Source organism: Convolutriloba macropyga, chromosome 7 (assembly GCF_964194025.1).
Source record: "Convolutriloba macropyga chromosome 7, txConMacr16.3, whole genome shotgun sequence".
Taxonomy (NCBI): Eukaryota; Metazoa; Xenacoelomorpha; order Acoela; family Convolutidae; genus Convolutriloba; species Convolutriloba macropyga.
This window is the reverse complement of record NC_134474.1, coordinates 65,362,492-65,383,141: the sequence shown is the minus strand read 5'-3', so window position 1 is coordinate 65,383,141 and position 20,650 is coordinate 65,362,492. Positions and strand designations below refer to the sequence as shown.

At 38.0% G+C, this 20,650-nt stretch overlaps 2 protein-coding genes across 2 annotated transcripts in view; both read right to left on the bottom strand.

Moving 5' to 3' along the window:
- Positions 1 to 20,650, bottom strand: part of LOC142342459 (small ribosomal subunit protein bS21m-like) — a 215,764-nt gene that overhangs the window by 166,148 nt on the left and 28,966 nt on the right. The window lies entirely within an intron of this gene.
- On the bottom strand, positions 531 to 9,414 carry LOC142342457 (cilia- and flagella-associated protein 90-like). The gene is made up of 3 exons (XM_075393794.1): positions 8,988 to 9,414; positions 7,836 to 7,952; positions 531 to 1,080 (listed from the first exon to the last, which is right to left on the bottom strand). The coding sequence occupies exons 1-3, from the start codon at positions 9,114 to 9,116 to the stop codon at positions 889 to 891; spliced, it is 438 nt and encodes a 145-aa protein (XP_075249909.1). The 5' UTR covers positions 9,117 to 9,414; the 3' UTR covers positions 531 to 888.

The following is a 20,650-nucleotide window of genomic DNA, read 5'->3' as shown; positions in this document are numbered from 1 at the left end:
AAAAAAATCGCTTTCGTTTTTAAGCTTATGCGCAATCTGAAAAATTGTGGCCTATTGATTATTTTTTTAAAAAATAATAATAAATATTGTTCATTAGAATGTAATTTTTTGGATATTAACGCTTTTATTCCGCCTGCGTAAGGTCCTATAGGCTATGGCTATGGGCTAAGCGGTTTTTAAGTCATGAAAGCACCCGGCTTCTGCCGTACTAGGCGGAACCATTTCGTATCAATCGGTTTTGTTTTAGCGGAGAATAATTGAAAAAGAGCAATTTAGGTCCACTAAAAAATCAAGCGGAAAAAAATCACTCGAGAGGTGAAATTGAAAAATTGTTCTAGAGGAAAATGCTAAAGCAAAAAATTTGCATAAGAGACGCGCATGTTCAAAAACATAATAGCTTCAAACATTGTCCGAGACCAAATAAAAATCTTTCATATCAACGTATAAGGAGTCTCCAATGTTGAAAGCGGAGTCAGGGGACTAAACTTGTACTCAGCTTTTTCTTCTGAAAGCTAAACGTCGGTCAAAACTTGTTTTATGCATATTATAATTAAAACAACTAACATAATTCGTCATGTTAAAGTTACGATAATTAAGGGGGCTTTCGAAGTTCGAGTGAGAGGCATTAGAACATGAAACAGAACGAAAACTTTAAATCTGGGGGATTCCTAGAACACAGCTCTTATAGGCATATAAGACAACTTAGTATCTTAATATGCGTAAAAGAGACTCACAGTTTGTGATATGGCCACAATGGCTTTGAAAGGAAGACTATGCCAATTGAAACTTAGCCGGGGGGGGGGGGGGGGTTGCTTCGGTGCTCGATTGTCATGGAAAAATGAGAATTTTAGAACGTTTATTAAGAAAGCCTCTCAAGTTCTGGTCAATTTAGTTCCTGGCCGCCTCGAGTCTGACCAGCTGGAGATCCTTTTCGGCCAGATCTGGGATGTACTTGTTGCTGTAGAAGGTGTTCTCCACGTGGGCTATTCTGACGTGATCCCTCGTGTTAGGGTCCATGGCCCTGTCTAGATTGTGTCCGTAGATTGAAGCCACTTTAGAGGGAATCACTTTGCTGCTCTCCTGAAAAAAGTTCTATGTTAGAAAATAGCACAAGCGCCGGGGGGTCACAAAAGATTTACGCTTACTATGCTGGGGGGAACAGAATAGATCCGAATTTTTACAATGAATTTTTGCAAGAATCCCGGTTTCCAGCCGTGACTTTTCCCGCCGTATTTGCCGCCGAAAACCACATCTCCTAAAACAGTTTGCCTCTGTTCGTACATTTCCTAGCAAACTTTAGCGTTGATACTGCGACCAAACGGAGTTCTTTTTCCAAAACATTGCTTTAAACAGCAAATTTCAAGGTTTTTTCACAAGTTAAAAAGTATTATAAATTGATAGGTTAAATTAATTTCTATCTATATTTTCCACAACAGTAGCGTTCATAGCTTCGCAAAAGACATTATCTCTACAAACGTTAAAGAACATCCCGAAGCAGCTAATATGACTCACATTTAAAAAAATACTCCGAAAAAAAAACTGACGCTCCGAATAAACAAAGATGTATGTATAGGTTAGCGTACAATTCTTATTCGCTAGCGAATTTAATTGCCATTTAAAGTTGGTGATAGACAACCTAAACCTTATTCAATGTAATTATTATCACGTCCACTTGTGGCGTTGTATTATATTTGTCCCTATCATTTCATCCCGCTAATTAGTAGGCGACATTAAAGGCATGTTTTGTCATAATTAAGTGGATAAACTAATCCCACGTTCGGTTTTGATAGTTTCATATCAAGTCCCACGGGCCGCTGAGGCATGGCCAAATAATTATATTGCTAATTTAATAATCCTTATTTCATAGTAAGATTAAAATCGGGGTGAAATGATGGAGGGGTTAAAAGATAGAGGGGTTAAATGATACAGGGGTGAATAAATTGGTGTTAAATGATAGGGGGTTAAATTAACAGGGGTGAAAAAGCGGGACGCCCTTCCAGAACTTATTCATATTTACAGATTTCATAAACAATTGTTTTGGCAGCATAATGTTTGAAGTCACGCAAATTTTTATTTATTGGTTACACATTAAGAAATAGAAATAATTTTAGGACTAAGTTTTGATTTAGTGAAACTGAATTTTAATTCTCGATCAATACAACTTTTTTAGTAAAGCTTAGAAATTTGTAATTTTAATCCCCAATCATTACAAAAGCAGTCCATATTCCTTCAATCACAACTCTGCCAGCTATAAATGGGTTGACGAATTGTTATGGAACATTAAAAAAACACGTTTTCAAAGCTCAACGGGTTTTCGAATGTTACAACCAAGTTTCTGTTTATCAGTGGTATTGGAGATGCAAAAGTCTCTTTGACATTAGAGTGAGTAAAACAAAAGACTGGCTGAATTCGACTATTTATGATTTTCTGTCGCAAATGAAGAAGTTCTAATAAAAATTTTCTGTATTTTTATTAGACAACATTGTTTTTACTTCGCGCAGTTGTGGCCCACTTTTGCTCACTGTTAGTCCCTATGTTAAGCCCTAAGTTGTCGGAAGTTTTAATAATCTTAATATATCTTTAATTTCACATCAAATTTTGGAATTTTCAAGAAAATTTTTTACAACAAAAAATTGTTTTCTTACAGGTCTTCATTCCTCTGATTCCGTAGAATTACACTCTGGATTGCAATAAGGAATGGATTTGAAGGATGATAATAAAAAAGTAATTATATAATTTTTTTTGTGGAATGATAGAGATAAGGGGAAAATTTTTGCGTTTCTTTGACTACGAGAAAGCTAGAGAGTTTATGTCAGTCATTTGCATCACATAGAGTCTCTAAAGTTTCATAAGCGCTTAGTCTGCTGCCTCAAAGCTCAATTTGTCGTTTATTTATTCTTAAATGGTTTTAATGTTGAGCCTGCTGTGATTGGTACAGTTATTTTGTACAGCATCTTTTGTGACTAAAACTTTGAACAAATTAAAAATATCATCTACATATGGACCCCAGATATCTAATGAACCAAAAAAACAATAAATTCCAACCTGGAAACGCAAAAATGAAAAGATAAAAATGACTTTTAGTTTTCTTATTCTCTAACTTCTCGAAGCTCTGAAAAAACTTCCTAAATATTTTTGACTTTCATTGTGCGTTCTCAGTGTTAACGTAATTTTGTGCACATCAATGAGAACGTTCCGAGCTTTCCATCGTCACTGTCCATGTGAGATCTTATTTAAAATGACGATTTAAAAAAAAGATGCTTTTGTAGAAAATTTTTTCTCCTAGTTCAATTTTCTGAAAAATTTTGCCAATTTTGTTGGCAAGAGAAACTATATAATTCAGATTTAATAATATAATTTGATGTAAGCGGTTTTTTCTTAAAAATTTTTCCAGAGGACGATAAAGTTTATTTTGGAAGCCGGATTTGTCTATTTTCATAGCGTTCCTTTTAAATCAACAGTTTGTAATTCAATCAAATATTGGGAACTTTTCCATTTGCCCCCCAGCTCAGTGGGTGCATATTTTTTCGATAAGATTTGCTGTGAATTGACACGTGCTCTATAACTGCAAGGCATAACGTACCGGGTTGACGCAAACGGAAAAAAAACGAAGAAAATTATTTGTTACGGCAAGAGCGGTTGCGTAATATATTGATTGAGAAAATTGATAGCTCCACGGAAATTTTAAAAATCCAGGTTCCTACTAAGCTAATTGGAGGAGCCAAAATATCATGAATGACACTGGGGCGAGGAAGCAGATTAGATCCAAAATGTGGGTCTCTCCCATTATAGCCCCCAATGAAAATATAGCCCCCCCATTATGGTATATTTACCATGATTGGGGGGGCTAGAAGTTATCTGACCACTAAGCTGGGGGGGGGGGCTATAATGGGAAAGGCCCCAAAATGTTATTCTGTGCTTTCAGAATGGTAACTGAACAATAAAAAGGATCTTCCTCATTAGAACCCCACCTCATCTATTTAGTAATCATATACCGTGTATCAGCCACGGTGAACTAAGAAATCCCAAAATTAGTGTGCGTTTTTGAGGGGGAGGGGCCATTAATGGGAAGGTCCGAATTTTGTTCCCATTATTCATCCCAACTTTTAAAAGTTTGTGGGTTAAATTCACCAGGCGAAAAATGCAAATCACTATGCATTAATGTAGCACTGGCAGCAATGGTAACCACTAAGCGCTGGGTTGAGTAACATAACGGAAAACATAACCGACTATCGTCGGGTGAATCGCTCTCGAACGCCTGGCGTGCGTGTGGCTTCGTCAGTATCTAGCTGCGGAGCAGGGAGGCTAGCTTCAACTTAACTGATGGTGTGTGTGGTGATCATGACTGCGGTTGGGCGATTGTAGGGGATTGCCGGTTGCGCGGTGACTTGTGGCAGAAAGTGAGGGGGTAAAGAAAGGGAGAGGCGTCAAACTCCTAAGAACCATCCTTCACATCAAAAATTTTTGTGTTTTGGTAAAACGCATACTCAGATACTAAGAAAATGGCGGAGAGTAAAGCTCTGAGAGAACTTTGACATATCCCCCACTTAGTGGGCATAATACGTCCCCTCCCCACGCGCGCAAACACACACACATACACCCGCTTAGTGGGTATAAGACTTTTAAGACCCCAGGTGACGAAACAAAATAAATACGAGAAGTTAATGCTCTCCAATATTCACCTGTCTATCCCTCTTTGAGGACGACAGTAGAAAAAAATCCAACAAAAACCACTGCAATGAAAAATTGCATTAAGAATATTGTCAATAAGAATACCGAGAAAACTCAAACATTCTTAAAAAATCTTCAAAAACCTCACCTATATCAAAATAAGTGAATATATTAATTGTCTTAATAAATTATAGACATGAAATTGTTTCAGGAAATGCATACACAGCTTTAAGTTTAGTGGTGTGCGTATGAGAGGGGAGCTGCTGAAGGCTTGAAGATGGTTGGTTGTTTTGGTGGTACATGGGGTCGGTGGGGGAGGCATGGTGTAGGTTGGCGTGGGGATGGGTTGGTTTGAGGGGGCGGGGGTTGGGTAAAAGGTGAGGCTAGGTAGGCTTGAGGATTCAAGAGTGTGTATTAGTGTGTGCGTGTGTAAATGGTGGGGGCGATGGTTATCACCGGGTGTGATGGAGCATAAGAAAGGTGGACGAGTATAGGCAAGGAGGGTGTGGGCGGGGTAGGTAGATTGGGGTATCTGCAGTTTGCATAAAGGGGGGGGGGGTTCAGTTATGGTGTTATTGAAAAAAAGACTTTACACGAAAATCTTTTGACGATGAACTTCAGCAGCAGTTCCTCATTGTTATACATAAGAAACTTTGTAACAGTTAAACTCCAGTGTTCGACAACAGAAGACAACCTTTTAGAGCAGAAGTCAATGTTTTTTCAAAAAAAAAATAAGCCAGAGTTCAAGTCATGAACAGACATGCTAAAGCCGACAAAACACCTCAATGAGTCGGTAAAAGAGCGCAGTACCAATATAATTGCTACAGACTTTGTTTGAGAGCAGTTAAATCTTTGGCCGCCAAAACACAAATTTTCTTCGAGTATTTTTTGAAATGGGGTTTTTCTCATTATAGACTCCAAAAAATATAGCCCCATTGTGGTACATTTACAATAATTGGGGGTTATGCTTCATCTGACCACTAAGCTGGGGGGAGGCTATTATGGAAAATGAGAAAAAAATTAATTTGTAAAGAAAGATGATTGAAAAGGCCTCTGTCTTCCATCTCCCAGTACGTCATGCACCCTCCCCCCCCCCCGTTACAAAGCACATGCCCACACAAACAAATATGGCACGAGCCTCTGGGCGCGCATATAATAATCGCCCACTAAGCTGGGGGTACTAACCAAAAAGATCCCAATATTTGATTGTATAGCAAAGTTCTGAACTAAGAGGAACGCTATGAAAAACTACAAATCAGCTTTTGAAATAAACCTTATGCTTTTCTGGAAAAATATTCTTTATTAAACAGAAAAACTTTTCAGCCTTTTTCAATACAGCAAATTATGGGTCTTTCCCATTATAGTCCCCATGAAATTATCGCCTACATTATGGCATAATTACCATAATTGGAGGGCTATAGATTATTTGACCACTAAGCTGGGGGGGGGGCTTCAATGAGAACGACCCCAAATTCTTAGAAAAACTGAAACAGAAAAAATTCTTTTAAAACAAATGTATAAATTTTTAAATCTTTTTCAAAATGAATCTCACAAGGACAGTTACGAGGGTAAGCACGGAAAGTGCTTAAAAAAACTCGCGTGCACATTTTAAAATGCCGAAAGTCTGCATTTCGTTGACTTTCGTCATTTTAAAACGTGCGAGTTTCGTGTTATAAGCATGGTTAAGTGACTCTGCAGAAGTCACTTCAAAATTCTGACTGAATATCTCGAACCGCTTCGCGGTTCTCGATAAACGCCAGAAGTTCTCAGTGACTTCAAGCAGAGTTGCTTGACCATTACTTATTGAAGTACACGAAATTAAGTTAACACTGAGAATCCGAAGTCAAAGCAGAGCACGTGTCATTACTTATGAAAGCAGTACGTAAAAATATGGCGCGTTCGTCTGGCGGCGCAGTTAATATGCACCCACTAAGCTAAAAAAAACATTTTGCAACATAATAAATAATCCTCGTCATCCCCCCCAGCATGCCCCAGCATGTTGGGCATATAACTGTTACGCTCCCGGCGCAGGTATTATTATCCTAAATAGTAACGTGCTAGATAACATCACGTAATTTCTTAGTGGGTGCAAAAGAACGGGGGGGGGGTTGAAACAGAATAGATTTCCGATCCTTCAAACAGAATAGGCGGGTCTTTACCAGTATAACCCCCCGCACAAAAATACAGCCCCGATTATGTTTACCAGGATTGCAGAGGGGGCTATAGGTAATATGACCACAAGCAGGTAATAGTACCGCTAAAAACAAGAATAAATCTTTTTAAATCACTAGTTTTGTCTCATTTAGATTTTAGCGCAATTTTTTTCAAAATTTACCATCTTACTCTATTGACAGAATGGATCTTTTCCGTTTGTGCCCCCCCCAGTACGTTATGCTCCCCCCAGTTACAGAGCACGTGTCATTACATAGTAAATCATTATGTAAAAATATTGCACGTGCATCTGGGGGTTGCAAATAATATGCACCCACTAAGCTGGGGGGGCACAAACGGAAAAGATCCGACAGAATTAACAAACAGATAAACTGGGGAATAAAAGTTTGCTTTATCAAAACCAAATACGATACTGCCAGAGATCTACTTCTGGAGACTAAAATTCTTCCAGCAGAGCTCCAAATAACACGGGTGTCTTTAAATAGGTTTTTTAATATTCTCCAACAAACAAGAAATCGCTCTAATAAACATTTCAGATTTTTAGAAAACGTGCCTATTATTGTAAACAAACGAACCCATAACCTTTTCATAGAACAAAAATGTAAGTCAAAATGGAGTAATGGTTCAATTGTTCGTAACTATATTCGAAAATGGAACACACTTCCAATTACAATTAGAAAAGAAACGTCGAAGACCAAATTTAAACAAAAAGTTACAGCGGAAATGCTTAAACGACACGAAAGAGTTCCAACAATAGACAGAAGGGTTGCAGGATTTAAACATATTTTTTATTAAATTATTTTACGAAAACCGAACCTTAGTTTGTTATAAATTAGAAAAAAAATAATGTTTGATTAATAAATTTCTAACATGTAACATTAACCAAGTGGTTAGTTTAATTTACATGTTTGCAGATTAAAAAAAAATATGGGGGGGGCTTTAATTGGAAAGACTCGAAAAGGCATAAGAGGATTGAGTTGACGATGACAAACCTCTTGGTGAATATCAAGTCCCTCGTGTTTCGCATGTTCCCTGTCGTCTCTGTGCAGTTTCTGGTTGTATCCCAGTGGTTGATGGAAGATACGGTCATACGAGAACACCTCTTTTGGCTGAAAACAAGCAAAACAACCGCCTATTCCCAATCTAGTGTAAAAAGATCTTTTCATTTTGATTTTGTGTCCCCCAGCTTAGTGGGCGCATATTATTTGCACCCCCCAGACGCACGTGCAATATTTTTACAGAATGCTTTATTATGTAACGGCCCGTGCTTTGTAGCTGGGGGCGCATACCCGTGTTGACGACAACGACGAAAAAACGACAATATTTTGTAAGAAATCGTAGTTTTCGTCGTTTTGTCGTCGTTTTCTTTGTTTTCATTAGTTTCCGTCGTTTAAGTCGTCTTTTAAGTGTAAGAATTGATCGTTTCTTTGTCGTATTTTGTTGTTTCTTACGTTGTTTTTCTTTTTCAAATGAAATCGTCGTTTTTTCAAATGAAATTTTCAAATGAAATCGTCGTTTTTTAATTAGATCGTTTCGGCATAGCTGTATTAGGGCCTGATAGCGCAGTGGGCAGTGCATCAGGTAATGTATCGTGAGTTCAATGGTTCGAGGCGCAGTTGGGATCACTTTTTTTCGTCGTTTTTTGAAAAAAAAAGATCAATTCCTACATAAAAATAACTACGAAATAACGAACAAAACTAATATTACCACGTAAGGGCTTTGATCGTTTTTGTCTAATGAAAACGATTAAAAAATGGCAATATCTTACAAGTGAAAAACAAAATTCCTCAACAAGTGTAATGATCTGGGGGGGGGGGGGGAGGAGGGGGGAGGGGAGGAGGGGGGGAGGGGGGCACAAACAGAAAAAAGATCCGAGGACGCTATACGGCTATGCGTTGCAATCCCACTAAACTGGGTCCGGTCAATATTAGTATTAACCTATTTCGCCCCTAATTGACGGGGATTAGGGTGTAATCCGTTTTGCACTCCTGTTTATCGGAACAGAGTGTAAGAGTGTAAATTTTTTAAATGAAAAAGGTGTATTTTTTTTTAATTTTTACACTCCTTACACTCTTTTCCCCGTTATTTTTGTGGAAAATCAATGTCCCCGGTAATATGCTATAATGGTTTTGAAAACAACTGACCTCTTTTTTGTAGTTGAAATAGGAGACCTCTTTTGGGTACTCTCTGTTGGGTGGAATGTAGGAATAGGAGGACATGGCGGAAGGTGGCATGGCGGTGGCTGGATCCACCTTCATCTGGTCAGCCTTCATTTTATCCCTCTTGTCCAGTGATTAATACGTAACGATCTCTCAACGGAAATTAACCGATGAAAATTATGTAATAATTTATTATCTGTTATACAGATAGAACTGTAAGCAGTATATTATTAAAGTTTTAAAAGCTTGTAATATCTTACTTCAAGCTTAAATGCTTTCTATTGACAAAATTAAAATAAAGATTTTGTATAGTTTAGATTTAAAAATTTGATTTGTCCGCGATTTGGTGTTTGGACGAAACAACATGCAAATCCTGTATATGAAAAATGCATCAACTCAAACAATAATTTTTAAAACGCACGTGATCATTTTAGCCAACGCGCATCAACAAAAAGATTTCAAACAAATTGTGTAATAAAGCTATCGAGGCGAAGATTGCGTAAGTGAAAGTACGATGGTGAAAGTACGGGTCTTTTCCATTATAGCCCCCCTCCCCCAATCATGGTAAATATACCATAATGGGGGGTATACTTTCATGTGGGGAGGCTATAATGGGAAAGACCCCGAAAGTACTAGTAACCCTTTAATTTAGCATATTACTCCTGAACTAAAAGCCGGGTCTTTCTGATTCTAGCCCCCCTTCACTCCCCCCCCCCCCCAGCTTAGTGGCCAGATAACTTACAGTCCCAATCATGATGATTATAACATAATGGGGGCTATAATTTCGTGAGGGTCTATAATGGGAAAGACCCCACGAGTGGTAAATAACTGGGGTCCTTCCCATTATAGCCCTCCCATGAAATTATAGCCCCCCATTATGGTATAATTACCATGAATGGGGGGCTATAGGTTACATGCCCACTAAGCTGGGGGGGGGGGTGGTATAGTGGGAACGACCCAATAACTGTTTACACATCAACATGCCTTCATATGCGTGAACAAAGATTGATAATGAATTATCATAAGGTTGGAGTACAGAACGCGGATATTTCGAGATTGAACTGAATTTGGGTCTGGACCAAAAATGCCAAAATTTGCAGACCGAAGACCCAAACGGAAGACCAGAATTTGGTTGGCCAGACCGGAAAAAAAGGGATCCGTCCGTTTGAGAAAAGCCAGACGCAACAGCCATATTTTATATAATGAATTACTATGTAACGACGTGCTCTATAACTGGGGGGATCATAACGAATTAGAGGGGGGGGGGGGGGGTTAAAATAGGAAATGATCGTTCTGGCGAGAGTTATCTTGACTCTGGAATCAACGAGTAAGCTCGCCTCCAGAGTGTCGGCTAATGGGAACGCAGAGACAAATCTTGTAATCGAATAGTTAAATTAGAAATAGTGGTTGACAACTGTGTCGATTAACACAAAATTCAGTCCCTATTTATTACCCTAAATTACCGCAATTTTACATTCATGGTGATCACCTTTAATTTATAGCTTCCTTGACTTCTTATAACATCCGATTATAAAGAGCTATTTACTCTGATAATTTACTTCGTTAAGAGATCAAGGGTCAACATATCACATATAAAAATATGAAAAGTTGTGGAGAAATGTGGTATAAATAGCACGTGTTAGCTCCTTGTTGCATTTACTCATTTCATAAATAACCAAGATAAAATCAGCACGTGGATTGAGGTACGTATGTCTTTTCACACTTTAAACAATTAACATTATATTTTCAATACTCCTCCTATCATGTTAAGTGTTTGTTCCGAGAAGGTCATCACAAAAAAGTGATAATTTGGTCCTCCCCAATGCTTTTGTGAGTGTGTCTGCCGGCATGCGATCGGTAGGTAAGTAGTTTAGCTCTAATAGTCGACTTTTGACTAAATTCCGAACGAAGTGCACTTTTAATGCAAAGTGCTTTGTCTTTTCGTGATTCAACGAAATTTTACTAAGAGCGGTACAAGCCTGATTGTCTACAAAGACGTTAACTGGCTGCTGGATTTCTAAAATTAATTCTCGTAATAGGTTTACTGAATGTACTGCTTCTTTACTTGCCTCGACTACGGCGTTAAGCTCAGCTTCAGCTGTTGAAGTAGATACACACTTTTGTAACTTGCTAGCCCAACTGATTGCACCTGAACTATTATTAAGTCTAAAACAAAAGCCACTTGTACTTTTTCTATTGTCTATGATGCCTGCCCAATCTAAGTATGAAAATCCTGTTAAATCCAGTTTCTCACTTTTTCTAAAAACCATCTTCTCTGATGTCGTCCCTTTTAGGCAACGTAAACACCATTTTACAGCGTTCCAATGTCGCTTTCCAGGATTTTGAACAAAAGAACTTAATAAATTAGCTGCGTGCGCAATATCTGGTCTACTTGTTAATGCCAGATAATTCAGGCATCCCACTACACCCCTAGAGTCACATGATTGCATTTCTCTATGCTTATTGCCGCCTATTTTGTGTTGAATCTAATTTTGACAGTTTCAGGCTAACATCTAATGGTGTTTCCAGTGTTTTCGATCCGCTCATGTTAAACTTCTCTAGCAATTTTTCTAAATAAGCTTCTTGACTTAGCATTAATTCGTTTTCTGTTCGCTCAATTTTTTTATTTATGAACCAACTAAGATCTCCATAACTGCTAATTTGAAATCACTCACTAATTTTTTTTTAAAGTTTTCACAAAAGTCTTTCTGCAATCCTAATATCACCATATCATCTACCCAAAGACACACTAGTCCCTCAATAGCATTTTCACCTTTCTTTATGAAAAGACACTCATCTTGAATAGCCGCTGCGAAACCCAATTAGCTGAGAAAATTTTTGATTGTTAAGTACCATTTTCTACCGGACTGTTTCAATCCATATAATATTTTCCCTAACTTACAAATTAATGCATTTCCTTGCTTGTCAAATTTCTCGAACACTTGGGGCTGTTGCATGAAGGTTTCTTCTTCGATGTCAGCGTTTAAGTATGCTGTTTTGATTACCATTTGTTTCAACTCGGTGTTTTTATATAGGGCATAGCTTATCAGTACACGAATTGTTGAGAGGCGTGTTGTTGGTGAGTATGTTTCGTTGTAATCCCGACTTGGAACTTGGCTAAATCCTTTTGTTACGAATCTTGCCTTATACATTGTTATCTCCCCGTTAGTACCAAACTTAAGATTAAAGTGCCAGCGGCTACCAATGGGTTTATTTCCTTTGTTCTCTACCAGTTCCCAAACTTTATTTTCTACTAATGAGTTGAATTACAATTTCATTGCTTCGTACTAGTTTTTATCCCGTGTTGCTTCATCAATAGATTTAGGTAGTAATTCGTTGTTCACAATTTCACCAAGAAAAGCTACCGAGTTTAAATCTCTATCACTATCTGACTGATGTTCGTTGACTATCTCCACCTTCATTTCTTTAACTTCAATAAACGTTTCATTTTCGTTGAAGGTTACTTTCCAAGATTTTCTAACCTTAAAGACCCCTTTGTCATTTCGAATATCTATCAGATAAGTCTTACTATTGTCTGAAGACCCCAAAAATATTCCTTTTTGAGAAGTTCTATCAATTTTACCTCAAAAACTTTTTTCAATATGAACAAAAGCTGAACAACCAAACACTTTGATATACTCTAAGTTAGGTTTCTTCTTGTACATTGCCTCAAAAGATGTCTTTTGAATACCTGAATGGAAACAAAAGTTTTTAATCTCACTTGCCATATTAAGTGCATATGGCCAATACTCTTTTTCTAAACCTAACTGCTCTAAAAGGCATCTAGCCATTGGGGTGATTGTCCCCCATTTCCTCTCAAACTTTCCGTTTTCTTGTGGTGTGTACGGTGCCGAGAACTCAAGTCCAACATCTTTTTGTCTACATAATTGTTTTATGTCATTTGAGACATATTCCCCTGCACCGTCACAAACTAAGGTTCCTGGTTGTCCTATGTTTGCAAAGAACTGTTCAACTTTTTCAAAAAGCCTCGTCCCTTGACCCCAAAAAATAAAGTTTCTGATATCTGCTAAAACTATCCACGAATCCTATTGCATACCTGTGGCCATCGATCGCTTCCGGTTGGATTGGCCCTAAAAAGTCAGTATGGACAATTTCTAAGGCTTCGCTGGCTCTTGTTCCTGAGTCTTTTGGAAATGGAAGTTTCTTTGATTTATTTAGCTGACATGTTTCACAGTTTGTTAAGTTGTGCTCGCTTAGTTTTAGTCCTACTGCGTGATCTTTTAGTTTGTATATGTCCTCAACTTGTTAATGGCCCAAACACTTATGCCACAAACTAAGGGGATCTCCGTTTGCTAAGTTGCACTGCTCTGAAATTTCCTTGTAATCAATGTTGTTCCAGATAAACAAACTATCTCTTTCCTCAAAAGAGAAAATTATTCCGTTCTTAGTTCGGATTTCCAAAGTTCTGCCAAATAAGACCTCATTGCCTGTTGCTCTAAGTTTTGACACTAATAACAGATTCCTTGTGTTGTTCGGAAGAAGCAACGCATTACCTAATCTTATTTTTCGCTCTGAACCATTGGAATCCAAAACCCTAACTTCAACTGTTCCTTTCTCACTAATTGAACTTTTAGTGCTGTTTGCATTAGTGATGGTACCCGAATATTCCTTGTCTATATCTATGAATAAACTTTCGTCTTTGATCATATAACTGGTAGCACCTGAGTCCAAAACTAGCTCATTTGCAAGGTTGTTTTCTGACGTTTGAATGAAGGAAAAGATCTCTTCTTCTTCTTCTTCTTCTTCTTCTTCTTCTTCTTCTTCTTCTTCTTCTTCTTCTTCTTCTTCCTCTTCTTCTTTTTCTTCTTCTTCTTCTTCTTCTTCTTCTTCTTCGTCTTCTAAATTCTGCTCAACTAAATTTTGCGAGCTTTTCTGTTTGGTTCTCCTGCTTTGACTTATAAACTTTTTCTCAGTTCTCTGTTGCTCTCTACAAAATTTAGCTTCATGTCCGTGCTCACCACACTTAAAACATTTCATTGAGGAAGCTTTGGTTTGTTCATGAACCGTTTTGTTCGGCCAACATTCTTTTGCGATATGTCCCATTTTCTGGCAGTTGAAACATTTCCGTTCCTTATTAAAGAAAACGCTCTCTGTTTTTGTTTTTACATTTTCTTTATCGAAGTATCAGGCCTTTATTTTCCTCTAGAGTTTTCTCGTCTCTGCTGTACATCACGAGTGTTGCGAAATTTTCATATTCCTTCGGAAGCCCTTTTAAAATTATTGAGACAAACATTTTTTTCACTGTTTCCTTCATTCACTATTGTTAAATTGTATTGCATATCATCTGCTCTGGTGAGATAACCTACTATACTCTTGCTTGAAATCTTCCTAAGGCTCGTTAATTGTGCTATCAATTTATGTAGCTGAGGCCTCTCGAAATTTTTGAAGCGTTTACACAGTACCTCCTAAGCTCTAGTGCCATCACCCTTATGTGGTCTAAGAAAAAGAACTGATGTTTTGTCTAAAGCCTGAACTAACTTGTAAGCAAAAAGAGTTTGGTCGACTAAACTAGTCTAGAAGTTGGTGTTCTGTTCGAGTTCTGTTATATCCTTGACAAAATTGAAAGCAGGACATTGACCGTGCGCCAGGGTTTTTCAGCCAATTTTAAGCATGATGAGGATACCAACACCCTCTGAGGATAATGTACTCGAACCCTAATCCTAGTCCTATTTAAGAAATGTTTTACCACCAACTTATGTCTCTTTCGACCAAACTTGTATCTTACAGAAGCACAGCACACATAATTGAAGATGAAACAGTTGTTTAAGCTGAGCTGTTCTCAGCTATACTAAGCAATCCTGGTTTCCCGACAGCTCTGTTATACAATTGAACCTCAGCGCTCATTACTGATCCCCCACAACAGCTCGACTCACACTTGACTTCACGAGCAGAATCCACTGCTTAGCTACACACACACTTAGAAATTCACGATTGAAGTCCCCCAACCACGTACACAAGCTCTCGACTCCACAGATGTAGTTCCCCAACCAGCTACACAAGCTGCTCACTTCACAAATGAAGTCCCCCAACCAGTTACACAAGCTTCCAACTCCACAATTGAAGTCCCTCAACCAGTTACACAGGCTTCCAACTCCACAATTGAAGTCCCCCAACCAGATATACAAGCTTCCAACTCCACAACTGAAGTCCCCCAACCAGCCACACAAGCTTCTTACTCTTGCTTCTCCTGGTCTCACTTGGCCACTTCTTGACTACATGGCTTGTCTCTCCTTGTCCCCTCTGTCTTCCTCCCCCAGTGATTTTAGCGACCCTCTTATGTAGCAAAGAAGCGCAGCAACAATGTTTTTCTATTTACGAGGGAGGGGGGGTTGATTACTTAACTTAGAAAAACTCTGGGCCCATAACCTGTCGGCTAATGGGAATGCAGAGACCAATCTTGTAATCGAATTGCTAAATTAGAAATAGTGGTTGACAACTGTGGCGATTAACACAAAATTCAGTCCTTATTTATTACCCCAAATTACCGCACTTTTAAAGTCATGGTGATCACCTTTAACTCATAACTTCCTTGACTTCTTATAACATCCGATTATAAATAGCTATATACTCTGATAATTTACTTCGTTAAGAGATCAAGGGTCAACATACCACATAGAAAAATATGAAAAGTTGTGGAGAAATGTGGTATAAATAGCACGTGTTAGCTCCTTGTTGCATTAACTCATTTCATAAATAAACAAGGTATAAATCAGCGCGTGGATTGAGGTACGTATGTCTTTTCATACTTTCAACAATTAACATTATATTTTCAATACAGAGCAACAAAAATTTCTAACATAAAGATCTAATACACACAGCCCGAAAAAACTCAGTACTATACTGGCAATGAAAAACAAGAGACAACAGACTCAGGCAGTGCAAAACAGTATTTTCATTTTCAATTTTCCCGCTGCTCAACAGGATTTCGAATAGGAAGATGACCGCATGAACAAACAATGACAAACAACACCCATGACAAACAATAGACAGAATCAAAATTCTTTTAAATGTCACAGGAGTCCAATTCACGTTTATTTTACTTTGCAAGATGTTGAAGCAGAGCTTTCACAGCATGCGAAAGAAAATGCATCAGCACTAAAAAAGAAAGATAGGGAAAACTATTTTACATTATTTGTTCATTAGTCATAGTGATAGTCCCTGTTTTAGTTTTAGTTACTAGTACAGTCATAGTCACGTGATAAGAACAAAAAGGAAAATAACAAAAGAAATAAAAGAGACTCAACAGTATTCCCCTCAGCAAAAAGGCTTTCTTCATATAAATTAGCGAAAAATTGCAAAACAGGAACTGTATTGATCTGTAAAAAAAACTTTCTACTACGTCCTGCATTTTTAACATTTCTGAGCAAAAAATGTTGCTTTGTCTTGTATTGAAACTTATTCTTGGGCAGAGTATTATTTGCTACAGTGTCTTGCATCTAAAAACTATTGGAGCTTCCATTCAACTGTTATATCAACTCGTGAGTACAAAAAACAAAACCCATCATAATTTAAGGTTTAAATACTTTTGCATAAATAGGATTTAGGCAAACATGTTTGTACTCGAATTGTTTTTCCATCGAATTGAACTGGTATACATGTAGGCATGCCGTATTGTGTAAATTGTAGCAAACCAGTCGGGTTCGATTTTGAAAGAACTAAGATTTAAAAAGAAGTCAATACGAAATATAATGCAATGGTAAGAACACAGCGGATATCCAATAACGAAATCGAATCGCAAAAGCAAATCATCCGGACAGATTTTGAAATGCTGAAAAAAACTCGGCGTTGTAACGCTTTCCTCGGCGCAACTGATTGGGAGACTTGGTCCGCCGACCCGAACAGTGGAAAGCAAAGTGCTGTCCAAAATGTTTACCGGAGTGCCAAGGCACATACAAATATGCCGAGCAAATCAGCAACAAAAAACCGACGAGTCAAATTGAAAAGTGCAATGCGGTAAGAGGTTTGAAGTGCAAAACCTGACACAAGCAAACACGCAACAAGAACCGGGTCGGTTGCCACTAGACAAGCTGGAAATGAAAAAAAAAACACTTCGATAATGGAATTTAAGGCTAAGCAGAGACTTGGCTCCAAAATATTAAAAGATTCAGATCTTCCAAAAAAGTTTTTTTTCTATTAAATGATTCTTTTCTTAAAGGAGAAACTGCCTAAGCATTTACAGCGTCATATAAATCTCAGGCCATATCCAAAAAAATTTGAAAAAGAGACACAATCTTCAGCATAGATCAGAGAAACTATGGACAAAGATTGCGTTGTGCGTCTGAAAAAGAATACGCAATCAAAGATTATTAACAGTTCACACATCGCAAATCAGGACGCTAACAAAAACGAGAGTAACAGGACTCACCCTTCTGGAGAAATATTCAATCTCACTGATCAAAAAACGTATTAAGGGACCAAAAAGATACCGAGAAGGCCTCTGAACAAAAAATGAAAAAAAATTCATAGACCTGGGAACAAATTTGCAACTTGGAGGAGCACAATTTAATCGGAAAAATTTAGAATTTGAGCTGAAAATGAAAAAGCTCGAAATTCAACAACACCTTCTTTAAGATGAGCTTAAGCTAAAACGCAAATTAGAAGAAACCGACACATGAGAACAATGACTTGCGTTCTCGGCAAGCCAGTTTGCGTGAAACGTCACTTCTAAACCGGAATTAAAAAAGAAAACATACAAGGTTGGGTCAAAAAAATTGACAACACAGCTGTTCCTGTAAGACCAAAATCCATCATTAACGGCAGCTCAGCATTGAAAATTCACAAACGCTCGTGATCGTTCTTCCATCTGCAAAAACCGCGATGGTTCTCCCAAAATTGGCTCCGGATACCCTTATTGGCAATAAAGCAACAGTCAACTCCTAAAGCTGAGAATGAAGATCTTTGGTAGAAACCTGCTAGAGTGGCCTGAACGGTCCCTCATGTTATCGCAACAGTAGATAAACCCCTTATTCCGATTTTAGAGATACAATCCACTTTAAGGTGCTATTAGCAGGCAAAACAATGTCAGGAATCTTGAGAGTGGAAAATTCTGGGACATTTTACAGCACTGCCTGAGGCGATCTAGAATATAACTTTGGATGACCGCATGTAGTTATAAATTCGCAGCTCGAAAACCTGCGAAAAACAAATCTAGTGAAGTCTCATAATTCAGCAAGCCTAATTCTACTTTCGGCTATTGTATCTAAATTTATGAAAATAGTCAAAGAGTACATGCAAATTGACGATGTACAATCAAGTTCAGCACTGTATAAGGCAGCTGATAAGCTATAAAAATCCCAAAAAGAAGTAGTTCAATGTTGATGACAAAAGCGTGGACTGGCCTGACCTAATCAGGTTTGAAAGATAGCTACCAAGAACAACTTTTGTGCATGAAGTATTCTGAGTGTTTAAACGTGAGCGCAAGGAGGAAGACAGAAACAATACAAAAACAAAAGAACAATTTTCAAAGACCTTTTAGTGAGAGTTCCAAATGAAAAGAAACAAAGCCACCGCAGATGGGTCAATGTCGGCTAGTTGATGACATCCATTGTATTTGGAACCACTCATTATTCAAAAACTGGAATATTAACGATCAATATGTAGCAGTGTTAATATCAAGCAACTCTTATGTTATGGATGTCTGGGAAAAGGAGATGCAATCAAAGATTGCAAAGTCAACGCGTGCAGTGTAAAGGGTTTACCAAAAAAAAACATAATCAATTGCCACACTCAGGAAACAAATGTACGAGGGAAATCAAGCAATCAAAGTAAGCGCTGCAACAAAAAATCAAAGTAATGAAGTTACAAGTTTTATCAGATAGTTCCGTCTAAATCTAGAGTGGACAAAACCGACTGCTCACAATTGCGTTTCTTTGATATTGGATCAACTGTATTATTCAATGATCAGAGCATTCAAGAGAAATTGGAAGCCCAAGGTAACGATGTTACGCTAAATATAGCCGGCTTAAACGAAGCGAAGGACCTGAAGACCAAAAAATTCTTTTAAAAATAAAAGAAACACGCTCAAAGTCTACTCGTTCGAGGCATTTGTACATACGTCGATTTAAATTGGAAATGCAAACTCTTATTTAACAAATCTGAAAAGACGTTTCAACCATTTAAGTGCTCCTTCGAACAGAAGTTTCAATTTGCTGAAAGTTTGCATCATTTTAGGTCAAGACGCCTAATAACTACAAAAAGCACAAGACTACAATATACGAACATGAAGTGAACCTGTCGCTGTCCTAGCGTTAATAGGATGGGTTGTTAGTGGACCTGTAAAAAGATTTAAGAGACAAAATTTTATTTCGCCAACACAAAAGACGAGAAAAAGGTGGAACACCGTCAATCATGTTGACACATACAAACTTACGCTTCCACAAAGATTATGCAGGCCAATTGAAGAAAGAACAACAAGCAGGACAACCAGAGAGCACAAAAAATTTCACGGGTGAACGGAACGAAGTAGGCATACTCTGGAGTGAACCTGAGCGCAACCTTCCGAACAACTACGGCAAAGCCTTAGGTCAGCTCTATTCCTTGGGACGCAAATCACAGGGAAATGTATATTTGAAAAAAATGTATCAACAGTCAATTGATATTAACATTGAGAAGGAATTCATGAAGAATCTTGTTAAATCGGAAGTCAGAGATTTTTCGGAAAGAATGATCTTTGCCACACGATCCAGTTGTGAACCCAAACAAGCCTAGTAAAGTTTGACGGGTTTGCAACGCTGCAGCAATATAAAGAAAGTTAGCCTATATAACAAGATGTTAGCCGCTTTTGATGCACTACATGGGTTGACTGGAATGATATTCAGATTTCGAGAAGAAGGAGCGGCCCTAACCCTGTTTATCAAATTTACTGCAAGCGCAAGTTCTTGAAAGAGATAAAAGCTGCCTGGGATTTCTATGGTGACCAACAATGAACAAACATGAGCAAAACTACGAGTATCAACGTCATGCTTTTGGAGAAAAGAGTTCACCAACATGTGCCAACTACGCTCTAAAGCAAGTACCGATCAACAACGAAAGCAAATAGCGATCGACAACGAGTACGAGTCAACAATTGCAGCAAAGGCCATCCAAAACAGCTTCAATATGGACAATTTCATCAAGTCAGACGGCACAAAAGACGCCACATTTTTTCATGCAACTTGAACCTCTTCCGTCAAAACATAGATTTGAATAAAAAGAAGTGGATTACCAAAAGCAGTAGAGTGACCGAAGAAATCCCTTATAACTTGGAAACAAACAGCAACAGAAAGGGATTGGAAGTAGAACCCAGTACGGTGGGTTCTTCCGTGCTTGGACGTCAATTGAATGTTACTGAAGATAGTCTGCAAGTTTGCAGAGGTTCAAGCAAACAAATTGAAACAATTTTTTAAAGGAAGATCTTGTCTCTAGTTTCTTCAGTGTTTAATCATGTTGTGCTGTTTGCGCCATTCAGTGACCAAATGAGACAACACTTTTGGAGAATTTGAACCAAAAATGGGTGTCATTGAGCAACTCAGTAGAACCTAACAAAAAATTTCCAGAAAATGCAGTAGCCAGCATCGGTAAAAGATATTTCAGCACAAAGGAAAAAGTGGAACTTCATTTCTTCGCTGACGCATCAGAACCCACAATTT

Coding starts and splice junctions, on each gene's coding strand:
- LOC142342457 (XM_075393794.1), bottom strand. CDS start 9,116: ATGAAGGCTGACCAGATGAAGGTGGATCCAGCCACCGCCATGCCACCT. Junction 7,953..8,987: donor ATTTCAACTACAAAAAAGAG/GTCAGTTGTTTT, acceptor GCTTGTTTTCAG/CCAAAAGAGGTGTTCTCGTA. Junction 1,081..7,835: donor GACTTGATATTCACCAAGAG/GTTTGTCATCGT, acceptor AACTTTTTTCAG/GAGAGCAGCAAAGTGATTCC.